General features: G+C 52.3%; 1 protein-coding gene across 1 annotated transcript in view; it reads right to left on the bottom strand.

Moving 5' to 3' along the window:
* Positions 1-13,825, bottom strand: part of LOC136371960 (fibrillin-2-like) — a 79,070-nt gene that overhangs the window by 57,024 nt on the left and 8,221 nt on the right. The window contains 4 exon segments of the mRNA XM_066336359.1: positions 5,608-5,703; positions 8,657-8,752; positions 12,008-12,106; positions 13,505-13,587. Coding sequence (XP_066192456.1) covers positions 5,608-5,703; positions 8,657-8,752; positions 12,008-12,106; positions 13,505-13,587 — 374 coding nt within the window.

The following is a 13,825-nucleotide window of genomic DNA, read 5'->3' as shown; positions in this document are numbered from 1 at the left end:
GGTACCTGGCCTTCGGGAGCTGGAGGTTTTTTTTCCCCTGGAAAAGCCCAGGGAAAGGTGGGATTGGTTTTTCCCTCTTCCCACATCCCAAAAGCAGAGCCCAGGTGGAGCCGCAAAAAAATTAGGGATTCATTGCAAAAAAAAAAAAGGGGGATTGCAAAAAATCCTGAATCTGGGGGGATTCAGGGAACCCCCCGAGCTCTGAATTCCTGACAATTCCAACGGCAATTCCCATTAAAGGACTGCAAAAAAATCCTGGATCAAGGGAGGGGGATTCTGGGGGGGAAGGAACTTTTAGAATTATTTGATCGGGGAACTTTTGAAAATATTCACGAGGAAAAAAATAAAAGGGAAAAACAAAAAAGAGGGAAGGGAAGGGAAGGTTTGGGAAGGTTTGGGAAGGGAAGGGAAGGGAAGGGAAGGGAAGGGAAGGTTTGGGAAGGTTTGGGAAGGTTTGGGAAGGTTTGGGAAGGGAAGGTTTGGGAAGGTTTGGGAAGGGAAGGGAAGGTTTGGGAAGGTTTGGGAAGGGAAGGTTTGGGAAGGTTTGGGAAGGGAAGGGAAGGTTTGGGAAGGGAAGGGAAGGTTTGGGAAGGGAAGGTTTGGGAAGGAAGGTTTGGGAAGGGAAGGTTTGGGAAGGGAAGGTTTGGGAAGGGAAGGGAAGGTTTGGGAAGGGAAGGGAAGGTTTGGGAAGGGAAGGGAAGGGAAGGTTTGGGAAGGTTTGGGAAGGTTTGGGAAGGTTTGGGAAGGGAAGGGAAGGGAAGGAAGGGAAGGGAAGGGAAGGGAAGGGAAGGGAAGGGAAGGGAAGGGAAGGGAAGGGAAGGGAAGGGAAGGGAAGGGAAGGGAAGGGAAGGGAAGGGAAGGGAAGGGAAGGGAAGGGAAGGGAAGGGAAGGGAAGGGGAGGAGCTTTTCTCTTCTCCCACCTTCTGGAATTCCCTCCCGAATTCCTCCCCTCCCAAACAAACAGAGCCGAGGAAGAGGAGCTTTGTCCCGTGCCAGAAGCGCAGTTCCCTCGCACAATAAACAATGGAGACTTTTCCCTGGGAGTTCCAGGAGCGGCCTCTGGAGCATCCCCGGGGAGCTCCGGGATGGGGCCACAAATCCCGGGAATGGGCAGGAGGGAGGGGACACTGCAGAGCCACCAACGGGAGAGACCGGGACTGGGACAGACTGGGACTGGGACTGGGAAAGACTGGGAATGGGATTGGGAAAGACTGGGATTGGGACTGGGAAAGACTGGGAATGGGACTGGGAAAGACTGGGAATGGGACTGGGAAAAACAGGGATTGGGATTGGGAAAGACTGGGATTGGGACTGGGAAAAACAGGGAATGGGACAGGGAAAGACAGGGATTGGGATCAAGGAGAGGCAGAAGACCCCCGGGGGAAGGAGCCGACCCCAAAGGATTGTCCCTGTTGTTCTCCCGCACTTTTCCTGCCCAGATCAATTATTCCTGTCCTTCTCCAGGTGTTTTCCAGCCCAGATCCACTGTCCCTGTTGTTTTCCAAGTGAATTCCAGCCCAGATCCACTGTCCCTGTCGTTTTCCAGGTGTTTTCCAGCCCCAGGTCCCTCTCACCCCTCGGGTTTTGGGGAAGGGGCCAGCCCCAGCCCGAGGGTCTCCCTGGGGGGTTCCTTTCTCATGGAATATTTTCTCCAGCTCGTCATTTCCTCCCTTCACCCAAACACAGCCGCATTCCTCACGTTTAACTGTTTGGACTTTGTGCAGAAAAGAAAAAGCTGGCGGGGGCACTGCCTGAGGCCAGACATTCCAAGTGCTGGAAAAACACATCCAAAGGAAATTGTAAAGGGAGAACTTTCTCCCAGCTTTTCCTGTCCCGTTTTTACGGTTTCCTGACCGAGCCTCGGGCCTGGGGGAACCCCGGGGAGCTTCAAGGAGCACAAAGAACAGGGAGGAACACGGAGCTGGGGGTTCCAGAGCGGGAGGGATGGCTGGGAATGTCACAGCAGGGGCTGGGAATGTCACAGCAGGGGCTGGGAACTCCTGGAAGTGCCCCTCGGGGTCAGGATTTTGTCCTGGTTGGTCACTGCAGGGGCTGAGGTGGCACTTCCAGAGCTCCAGACTCTTCCCAAGAATTCAGGTGGAAACCTGGCACTGCCCAGAGTCCCTTGGAAGGGACCACAGCTCCTGCATCCCAGAGAAAAAGCTCCTGGATCCCAGGGAAAGGGTCCTGGATTCCAGAGAAAAGCTCCTGGATCTCAGGGAGAAGTTCCTGGATCCCAGAGAAAGGGTCCTGGATTCCAGGGAAAAGCTCCTGGATCCCAGAGAAAAGCTGAATTCCAGGGAGAAGCCTCTGGATCCAAATGAAAAGCTCCTGGATCCAAGAGAAAAAGCTCCTGAATTCCAGGAGAAAAGCTCCTGGATCCCAGGGAAAAGCTCCTGGATCCCAGGGAAAAGCTCCTGGATCCCAGGGAAAAGCTCCTGGATCCCAGGGAGAGGCTCCCTGGGGAAGATTTCCCTCGGCTGGGAGAAGAGCCCCAAATGGAGCCCCCAGCCCGGGTCACCTTCTGCTGCTGGAGGCAGGGTGAGACCAGAGCCCCCACACCCAAATCCTTCACTCTGCCGTAAAATAAAACACCCCACGGCCCCTCCTCTGGGCTGCAGCTTTTCCTGCCGGGCTGATGTCACGGGATAACGGCCAAAATCCCCCCAAAATCCCCCCAAAGATGTCAGGGGCAGGGAGGAAACGCTGCTGGGAGTGCCTCACTCCCGGGGTATTTCCCTCTGGAAGGGGGGAATTTCCTGCTCGAGGTGTGAGGGGAGGGTTTGTTCTGCTCCCGGGACAAAGCAGCCTCTGAGTGGAGCTGCTCTCCAGAAATCCACTGGATCAATCCCGTGTAAAAATCGGAATTATTTCTTCTGGCGGCGGGGGGAACGTCGCTTAGAGGGAAGGGGACAATAAATCCGGGGTGGGGTGGAGGTGGGTTTGTTTGGTCAGGGATGGGGCTCTCAGAATCCCAGGATTTTGGGGGTTGGAGCCCAGGGGACACAGGAACCAGGTGAGTGTCCAGAAAAGGAGAATCCCCAATTCCCTGGGCAGCTGCTCCAGGGCTCTGCCACCTCCAGGGAAAGAATTGGAGGTGGAATTTCTCGTGTTTTGTTTGTGCTGATGCTCCTCACTCCTGTTCTTAACACGGAGAATTCCACCTCTGGCAGAGCCCACGACATCCCCTGGCTCTGGGGTGGGATTTTCCCTTTTCCCCATGAGGAAAAGGCAGAACCCAGGACATTCCCTGGCTCTGGGATGGGATTTTCCCTTTTTCCCCATCAGGAAAAGGCAGAACCCAGGACATTCCCTGGCTCTGGAGTGAGATTTTCCCTTTTCCCCATGAGGAAAAGGCAGAACCCAGGACATTCCCTGGCTCTGGGGTGGGATTTTCCCTTTTTCCCCATCAGGAAAAGGCAGAACCCAGGACATTCCCTGGCTCTGGGATGGGATTTTCCCTTTTCCCCATGAGGAAAAGGCAGAACCCAGGACATTCCCTGGCTCTGGAGTGAGATTTTCCCTTTTTCCCCATGAGGAAAAGGCAGAACCCAGGACATTTCCCTGGCTCTGGGATGGGATTTTCCCTTTTCCCCATGAGGAAAAGGCAGAACCCAGGACATTTCCCTGGCTCTGGAGTGAGATTTTCCCTTTTTCCCCATCAGGAAAAGGCAGAACCCAGGACATTCCCTGGCTCTGGGATGGGATTTTCCCTTTCTCCCTGTGAGGAAAAGGCAGAACCCAGGACATTCCCTGGCTCTGGGATGGGATTTTCCCTTTTTCCCCATCAGGAAAAGGCAGAACCCAGGACATTCCCTGGCTCTGGGATGGGATTTTCCCTTTTTCCCCATCAGGAAAAGGCAGAACTCAGGACATTCCCTGGCTCTGGGATGGGATTTTCCCTTTCTCCCTGTGAGGAAAAGGCAGAACCCAGGACATTTCCCTGGCTCTGGGATGGGATTTTCCCTTTTTCCCCATGAGGAAAAGGCTCCAGGCTCCGCTTTGAACTCCTCCTGCTCCAGAAAAACCCTTCAGGAACGAGCACTGGAGCTGCACTGAGACCCCCAAAGACCCACCAAAGCCCCCCTGGAGCAGCAGGACACCAATCCTGGTGCTGTGGGGATGGAGCAGGAGCCCGGATTTCCCTGGGGAGGGTGAAGCTGTTCCCTGGCTCCCCGATTTTCCCCGGGAGGTCAATGCCAGGCACTCACCTGGCTGCTGAACCCCCAGGATCCCTTCCCAGGCCGGCCTCTGTTTGCCTTGGCAGGGAGGAGCCGTGTGGACACAGCTGCAGGATTTGTTTTGTCTCCCTCACAAAGTCTGGCTCGAGCCAAATTCTCTGCAGGCTTTTGTGAAAATGCTCCTTTATGTGAAGAATTTTATACAAACGGCCCCAAAAGTCTGGCCCTGCTCAGCCCCTGCCTCTTCCCCTCTCTCCACACACACAGAGGACATTTGGATTTTCCAGCCTTCTCCAGAAGTTTCTTTCAGGGGTTTCCAGCTCTCTGTTCCATGGCTGGGTGGAATTTTTTTTTTTTTTTTTTTTTTTTTTTTTTTTTTTTTTTTTTTTTTTTGGGAATCTCAGCACTTCAGGAGCTCGTGAGGGAGGAAAAGTGAGGAGCTCCCCAAGCTCTGGAGTCAGGTTTGGGACAGAAATCTCCCTCCAGAGAGAAACCCTCAATAATTTCCCATAACTACAGCAATTCCTGGGGGTTGGAAAAAGGCAAGGAGAGGCTTTAAAGGATCTGGAACTGCTGCAGAACAGAATTGTCCAGAAAACTGGGGATGTCCCATCCCTGGAAGTGTCCAAGGCCAGGCTGCAGCAGCCTGGGATGGTTTTCATTCCCTTCCAACCCAAAGCACTCCACAATTCCCTGATTTCACAAAGAAGGAGATGGGAACAAGGCAAGGTCACTCCAGTGGATGTGTGGAGGATTTTACAGATCTTCTCCCTTCTCTGCAGCCAACGTGAGCCTCAGGCTCCAGCAGAAAGGAGCTCACCTGCTCCCTGAGCCCCAGGAGATGCCTTCGGAGCCCCGGGAATGTTCCCTGTGGAATTTGGGTGGATTCCTGCGGGATGAACCCAGCCGCTGCTCCTGTCTCACCCTCGAAACCACACGGAAAATTCCCAGGAAAGGCAGGAGCAGCCCAGTGCTTGGGAATGGGGCCACACAGCACGAGCCCAGCCCTGGGAGAGGCTGGAAAATCGGGACATTTCCAGGTGCTCTGAGCTCACATCTGGGAGTCCAAAACTTTGCCTCGGTGTTTCCATTTCAATTTTGATCCCGGCCGCTCCCAGCCTTGCCAAAACCCCCATCAGAGCCGGGAGTGTCCAGCTGAGACAGCAGGGAATAGGAGAGGAATTCCCTGCCTCAGCCACACCTCAGCCCACAGGAACAGGGAACGATTTTTTTTGGTGCCCACAGAACACAAACCCCGCGGGAATTCTCCTCCCAGCAGAAATCCCACCAAAGCCAGAGCTAAACCCAGAGGGTGAACCCACCCCTGGGGCAGGGCAGGCCCTGCTGCCGTGCCCTGGCATGGCAGGGGTTTGGGAATCGCGGAATTATCGCGGAATTATCGTGGAATTGCTGTGGAATGGCTCACCTCTCTCGCACTGCGGGCCCGTGAAGCCGTAGACGCAGGCGCAGCGGTTGGGGCCGATGCACCTGCCCCCGTTCTGGCAGCCGCTCTCACACACAGCTGGGAGGGGAAAAGAGAGGGGATTCCATCATTCCTGCTCCGGAGGAGAACCCACGGACGGCTGGGACAAGGAATTCTGCCCACCTGGATATTCTAGAACATGTGGGTTTATTGCAAGGGTAAAAAGGGTTTGCTTTAAGCCACCAGCTTCAGCTGAAAGGAAATCCCAAAGAGAGAGGGAGAGAGAACAGCAGGTGAGAGCTGAGAGAGAGCAAAGGGCAGGGGAAGAGAGCAGGAGAGCGAGAACAGGAGGAAAAGGAAGGGTGAGAGTTAAGAGGTAAGAGAGTTAAGGGAGTTAAGAGCTCAAGGTCCTTGTTACAATCCATTATATCTCCTTTTGTGATGAATATTCTAATTTTCAGTGACCAACCAACACAAGACACAAAATCCTATAGAATCTCCATACAGCCTGTAAGAACTACTATATTACCATACTGTGTTATATTTTAAACTCTAAAAACTACTCTTTAAACTTCTGTTTTGCTGCATTGGCCTTTGGATCCCTCAGCCAGCAGAAAGGGATTGTTCAATCCAAAGGGATTCTCCTGCAGCTGGACCATTGTTTTCAGGTTTTACAGGAACTAAGACTCAGTGTCCTACAACTCAAAGTCAGCTTTCATTTCTATCCTGATTATAGGTTTCATATTTTCAGAATCTTTGCTAAGCAATCATATTTATAAGGTTTCCCTGATTCATCTTCCCCAACACTGCTCCTGGACAGTCCCCTCAGAGCGTGGGGTGTCACCTCCGTGATGTGGAGGAATACCACTTGGAATATCAGCTCCGTGTTCTCCCGCCCGCAGAGAAATCTGAGAGGTTTTTTTGTTCCTTTTCCTTGGAAAAATTGTTCCCTGTTCCTGCCCGAGCCCCTTTCTGCAAAGGCTGAAAATTCTCCCTGCGCTGGGGAGGATTTCCTGCCCTCTGGAATCTCAGGTCCCTCAGGTCAGCGTTGGGATTTCAGTGGGATGAGCGGGTACCAAGAGGGAACAGGATGGTCAGGGATGGAATCCCAGAGCAAGGAACTGAGGTTTGAGCAGCACTTGGGTGTTCCCTGACCTAAAACAGTCACCGGCTTAAAATATCCCTGACTTAAAATATCCCAGACTTAAAATATCCCAGACTTCAACTCAGTCCTGCTGCCCTGAGCCGAAACCCTGAACTCAGGCATGGAGCCAAAGGAAGTTTCCCGATTGAAATCATGGATCAATGGAATCTCCAGAGCAGGGAGGAACCCCCAAGGACCCCCCTCAGTGCCCAGCTCTGACCCCAATTCCCAGAAGCTGGATGGGATGGGGCCAGGGGAGTGGATGGAGGGATGGAGGGATGGATGGATGGATGGATGGATGGATGGATGGATGGATGGATGGATGGATGGATGGAGGGATGGATGGAGGGATGGATGGAGGGATGGATAGAGGGATGGATAGAGGGATGGATGGATGTAGCCAGGGGGACTCAGCATTCCCGACCCCACTGGGATGGGAACATGGGATGGATGGAGGGATGGAGCAGGGGGATGGATGGAGGGAATGATGGATGGATGGAGGGATGGAGGGATGGAGCAGGGGGATGGATGGAGGGCCCAGGAGGACTCAGCACTCCCGACCCCGCTGGGATGGGATGTCCTGCCAGCCCGGGAACGCGGCTGGAGCTGGGAGCTGCACGTAGTGAGAGCTGCACGTCCCAGCCCCGGGCTGCTGCTCCTGAGAATTTTCCCAAGCTTTGGCTGCTCGGGATGAAATTTTCCATCTGGAGCCTCTGCCTCCAGCTGAACTTTTGGGAGGGTTTCAGCACTGAGGGATCAGGAGGAGCTGAGGGAGAATGAGGGATTTTGTCTGTGAAAATCCTCACTGACTTCCAGGGGAGGGATTCCCACGTGGATCCAGGGACTGGGAATTTGGGAAGTTCCAACTGATCCAATGGATGAGAGATTCTTTCAAAGATATTGTTCTTATTCACTTGCTAAAGGCTTCTTAAAACGTATTACATGGTAGAATGTACAGATGAAATAGAAATATATCTCATTTATAATTGATATAATAATGTACTAATTGTGATGTACTAAATATAATTATATCATGGTAATATAATATGGGACTATATGATTATAGATATTTATAATTGTATATACAATATATAAGTGCATATTATATATCATATATTGTGCATATATTATCTCATCTACAGTGATATTATCTCGTATATAATAATGAGATATATTATGACTATCCTATACGTTACATTCTATATTGTGAATGCATTATATATTGGAATATATAACATATCTGTATATTATATATAGATAATATAGTATATAAAATAGTACCTATACCTATTACCTTATATTAGATTGAAAATACAAGACCTTATAATAGATTGAAAAATCTGTATTATATTAATATAAATTATACTGGGAAATAAATTACATCTAATATCTGTATTTTGATACAGAGCTGGGTCTGTGTTGGTCATAGGAGAGGGCTGAGATTCGAAGGGAAGGAGAACACGGTGCTGCTGTTGGAGTGCCCCAGGTGCCCTTTCCTGTTCCTACTCCTGCTCCGCTTCCCATTCCCCTTCCCATTCCCATTTCCCATTCCCACTCCGATCCCCGTTCCCATCCCCGTCCCCACTCACCCTGGCCGCAGTGTGTGCTGGTGAATCCCTTCTGGCACTGGCAGGACCCGTTCCCATTCCTGTCCCCATGCCTATTCCCATTCCTAGTCCCAGTCCCATTTCTGTTCCCTTTCCCATTCCCATCCCTGTACCCATCCTTGTCCCCATTCCCATCCCTGTCCCCATCCCCGTCCCTGTCCCCACTCACGCTGGCCGCAGTAGGTCCCGGTGAATCCCTTCTGGCACAGGCAGGACTGTTCCTGTCCCCATCCCTGTCCCTGTCCCCATCCCTGTTCCTGTCCCCATCCCTGTCCCCATCCCTGTCCCTGTCCCCACTCACGCTGGCCGCAGTAGGTCCCGGTGAATCCCTTCTGGCACAGGCAGGACTCCTCGGAGCAGCTGCCGCCGTTCATGCAGCGCACGCTGCAGCTCTGCACTGGGGACAGGGACAGGGACAGGGCGTCACCCCGGGATCCCCGCCGGGAGCTCCTGTCCCTGCTGACAGGGAATGGACAGGGATAGGGACTCCCAGGGACCAGGGATCCTGGCTCCACACGCCCCACCAATCCCACCCTGGGCACCCCTGGAGCTCTGGCAGGTTGGGGATGGGCTTTTCCCTGGTCCCCATCCCAGCCCTCGCTCCTCACACACCAAAGGCATCCATCCTTCCCCTTCCTTAACGAATCCACCCCAATTAAACCTTTCCAGCTTCATCTCTCCTCCGGGATTTCCTGCCAACAATTCCTGATGTCTCCCTGTCTTTGACAACCCTGTCACCATCTTTTCTTTCAGGATTTTGTACTTATCCGATATTTCCCCACTCTTTTTACCATTGTTTTCCACCATTGCCCCGTTTTCAACCCTTTTCACACTTTGGGCTGTCCAATCCTCCGGATCCCTCCCTGCCAAAGCCTTCCGAGGAGTTTGTGGGGATGGAATTTCCTTGGTGGAGGAAAACCACCCGACTTCAAGATCTTTCTCCTCCTTTTGCAAACACAGCTTGGCCTCCCTGGCAAGATCCAGTTACTGGGAGAGGGTTTTTTGGGGTTTTTTTTAAGGAATTTGGAAAGAAAAGCACGAATCCTCCATTCTTCCATGTGAGAGCTCAGCTCTCCCACTGGACTGAGAGCCGCTGGATGTGACCGAGGCACCGCAGGAAAACAATGGCAATAAACAAATAAATTGTGAAGTTTCATCCCGCTGTGGACACCGGGCCTTAACTCTTTCCTCACTCCATGTTTGAGGAGTTTTGGGATTAAAAAAACCCAAAAGAGGGAGGTTTGGGGCTCAACAAAGTGAGTTACAAACACAACTTTCCCTCTGGGATAACACATTCCTCCTCTGGGAGGTGTGAGCACTGCAAGGTGGGAGAAAATCATGTGAAAAGCGGATTTCACACAAAAATCCCAAGGGGAGCTCAGCTCTGGCCTCCAGGGAGAGCAGAGCCCGGGATCTGGCAGCTCCAGGGGCTGGATTTATGGGATGGAGGCTCCTCCAACACCACTTCCAGGCTGGGAAGAGCCGGGGCCAAGCGCCTGCCCGGGAGCAGCAGCGCTCAGGAGTGTCCAAGTGGAGAATTCTGTGGTTTGTGGGAATTCAGGGAGGGCTGGGCTGGGAAGTCTCCGTGCTCCAAGTGCTCTGGACACGGGATCTGGGGCTGGGCTGGATCCATCCCCACGTCTCCTCGTCTTCCTCCCGCTCCACGACCAGGGATCAGCCCAAATTTATTTCTGGGGAGTTTAATCCTTCAGGAAACGGAGCTGGAGGCTTCAAAGCCTGGCCTGGATGGTCAGACACGAGGCTGGTCCCACTGGGAAAAGGGCTCCAATCCCACGGAAAACACTTCCCCACAGCCCCCAGCTCAGCCAGGCTGCCCTGGGAAAACAATTCCAGCAGATGTGGGGCTGAGGAGGGACAGGGAGGGACAGGGTGTCACAGCTGTCCCCATCCAGGGCTGCTCCCCCCACATCCCCACCCCACAGCCCATCCCAGAGCTCGGGATGAGGGTCAGTGGAGCTCAGGAATTTTGGGGGGTTCAGGGTTTGGACACGGGAAGAGCCTTGACTCTCATCCAGAAATTCCCAACCAAGTGGCAAACAGCCTTCCTGACTCCTGCCATGATCCCAAAATCCCTGGAGGTCCTTCTGAGCCGTCAGGGAATCCCAGAATCTCAGAATCCCCAGAATCCCAGCTTTGGGCTGGAGGGGACCTTAAAGCTCATCCCATTCCAGCCTTTCCATGTGCAGGGACCTTTCCCTGTCCCGGGCTGCTCCAAGCCCTGTTCCAACTCAGACTGTCCAAGCCCGGCTCCCTTGGAGCCCCCTGTGGATCTGGAATGCAGAGGAACATCTTCCAGCCGGGAATTCCAAGGCTTTGTCAGGATCTGGCGGGGCAGCAGAGGCCAAAGTTGTGGGAAAAGGAGAAATACCAGGAAAAGGAGAAATGAGAGGAAAAAGGGAAATGGCAGGAAAAGGGGAAATGGCAGGAAAAGGGGAAATGAGAGGAAAAGGGGAAATGAGAGGAAAAGGGGAAATGGCAGGAAAAGGGGAAATGGCAGGAAAAGGGGAAATGGCAGGAAAAGGAGCAATGGCAGCTCATCCTCATTAACTTTTCCCAGGATTGGATTGGACTGGAAATTTAAGATTTAATTAACTAAACCGGGATTTAGTCCTACAAATCACTGGAAGGGATCGGTGGCTGTGCCGGGGATCAGCTGTAAGGTTTTTTTTTTTGTTTTTACTCACTCACTACTCCACCCAACCAGCCCCTTCAGAGGGCTCCTAAAACACCTTTACTCCCAGGAGTAGGAAACCAAGCAGGAAAAACCTCTCTTTGTTATTCCAGAGGAGGCACGGCGGCTTTTCTCACCTCTGGAATGTACAATTTGTCGGCTTTTCTACAGAAATCCAGCCCCCAACTGCGAATTCCAGCTCGGAGGAGCTCCCCCCCGGCCCGGGAATGGCAGGGCCATGCCCAGATGGATGAAAATTCCTGGAATTCCTCCCTGATTGCTGCCACATGGACCCTGATTCCCGGAGCTCGGGGGCTCCAGCGCCTTCCCCTGCCCGAGAGCTGCGGGATCGATGATTCCCGGGGGATCTGGAGCGCTTGGGAAGCGCATCCCGGGAATTTCCTTCTCCCAGGCATCCCCCCGAGTGTAGTTTTTGAGGGCTCACTTTGTCCCAAAGGTTCCTCTGCAGCCGGGAACTGATGGAGATTAATCCTTTGGGATATTTTCTCCATCGGAGACTTTAAAAGCCTCCAAAAATCCCGTTTATTTCCGCAGGGAAAGCGCCCCAAAGCACGGACTGCGCGGGGAAAATGGGATCTTTTGTGCTCAGGGCAGAACTGCAGAGATTGGATTCCTTTTCCCTTTTGGGAGAGCAGGGGAAAGGCCCGGGATGGGCAGGGAAAAGGCCCGGGATAAAAGGGCCGGGATGAGCGGGGAAAAGAACCGGGATAAAAGGGCCGGGATGAGCGGGGAAAAGAACCGGGATGAGCTGGGAAAAGGCCCAGGATGAGCTGGGAAAATGCCTGGGATAAAAGGCTCGGGATGAGCAGGGAAAAGAACCGGGATGAGCTGGGAAAAGGCCCAGGATGAGCTGGGAAAAGGCCCGGGATAAAAGGCTCGGGATGAGCTGGGAAAAGGCCCGGGATAAAAGGCTCGGGATGAGCCGGGGGATCCCCTCACCTCCAGGAGCGCCGCAGTTGGGGGACAGTTGTCCATTGGAGCAGGTGCACATGTTGGGCCGGGAGCAGAATCCGTCCCCGCAGGAATTCCGGCAGATGGCTGCGGGCACAGAGGGACAGAGGGGTCACATCGGGAATTCACACCCGGATCTGCCTCTGGATTCATCCATTGGGAGAGAAATCACTGGGAATTCAGCCCTGGATCCGCCCGTGGATCTATCCACTGGGAGAGAACTCAACAGGAATTCACAGCCCTGGATCTACATCTGCATCCATTGGGAGTGAAATCACTGGGAATTCCCAGCCTGATCTGCCCCTGGATTGATCCATTGGGAGAGGAATCACCAGGAATTCACATGCGGATCTGCCTCTGGATCCATCCCTTGGGAGAAAAATCACCGGGAATTCAAACCCAGATCTGCCCCTGGATTGATCCCTTGGGAATCACTGGGAATTCACCCCCGGATCTGCCCCTGGATTGATCCATTGGGAATCACTGGGAATTCACCCTCGGATCTGCCCCTGGATCCATTGGGAGAGAAATCACCGGGAATTCACCCCTGGATCTGCTCCTGGATCCATTGGGAGAGAAATCACCTTTCCCCGGGCACAGCCGGCTGGGAAAGGACCTGAAATCCCATCCACGGGCACCTTCATCCCACAGAAACGCTCATCCATGGATTCTCCAGCCCAGCCAGGAAGGAAAATTCCCGATCCGGGTGAGATTTATCTCAACCATCCTCCCGTGGCCCCTCAAAGTTGCAAATTCCCGCCGGGAGACGCCGCCGGGTTTGAGATGTCGCCACCAATTGATGGAATTATCCCGTGGGAACAGCAGGAAATCGCTTCCACGGGAGCAAAACCTCCTCGGGAATCTCCTGTCCCCACGCCGAGGGACACGGCGACACCTCGGGAGGGGATTAAAGGCTGAACTCGGTCACTGGGACCAGTTGGAACCGCCCGGATTTAACTGGGATTAGCCAAGATGGGAATTCCCAGGAGCTCTGCCCAGGGCTGGCGGCTCCGTGGGACAGGGAAAGGATAAAATCATGGATAAAATGGATAAAAATGATGAAATTGGTAAAAATGGACACAGGGATGAAATGGATAAAACTGATAGAATTGATAAAATGGATAAAAATGGATACGATGATTAAATGGATAAAACTGATAGAATTGATAAAATGGATAAAATAATGGATAAAACTGATAGAATGGATAAAATGGACAAAACTGATAAAATAGTGGATAAAGTAATGGATAAATGGGTGAAATGGATAGAAATGGATACAGGGATAAAATGGTTAAAACCGATAACATTGATTAAATAGATAAAATAATTGGTAAAATAGATAGAATGGATAAAACGGATAAAGCTGATAACCTTGATTAAACGGATAAAACTGATAACATTGATTAAATGGATAAAATAATGGATTAAATGGATAAAATAACGGATAAAATGGATAGAATGGCTCCAGGCCAAGCGGATACTCACGGACAATGCACTGGTTCCCTCCAGGCAGAGTTTTCCAGCCGGGACAACAGTAGGAATGGAACCTCGAGCCGCAGACGTTTGGGCTGGAAATCAAACACAAGTTTAGGGTTTTTCCCTGTTCCCTCCTGGTTGGAATTTTGGGAGGTTTTGGTGAAAACCAGAGGAGGAAGAGGGATTTGGCATCATTCCCATGGACTGGGAGAGAAGGAGTCCAATGGAATGGATGAAGTGGATCAAGTGGAGTGTTTTTAATCCAAAAGGGATTTATCCGAGGATTTGGTGCAGGGAGATGGAGGCCAATTGTTCCTCCCAAAGTGAACC

Source organism: Sylvia atricapilla, chromosome 26, assembly GCF_009819655.1.
Source record: "Sylvia atricapilla isolate bSylAtr1 chromosome 26, bSylAtr1.pri, whole genome shotgun sequence".
NCBI classification, from domain to species: Eukaryota; Metazoa; Chordata; class Aves; order Passeriformes; family Sylviidae; genus Sylvia; species Sylvia atricapilla.
The sequence above is the reverse complement of the archived record's forward strand: the minus strand, read 5'-3'. Positions and strand labels throughout refer to the sequence as shown.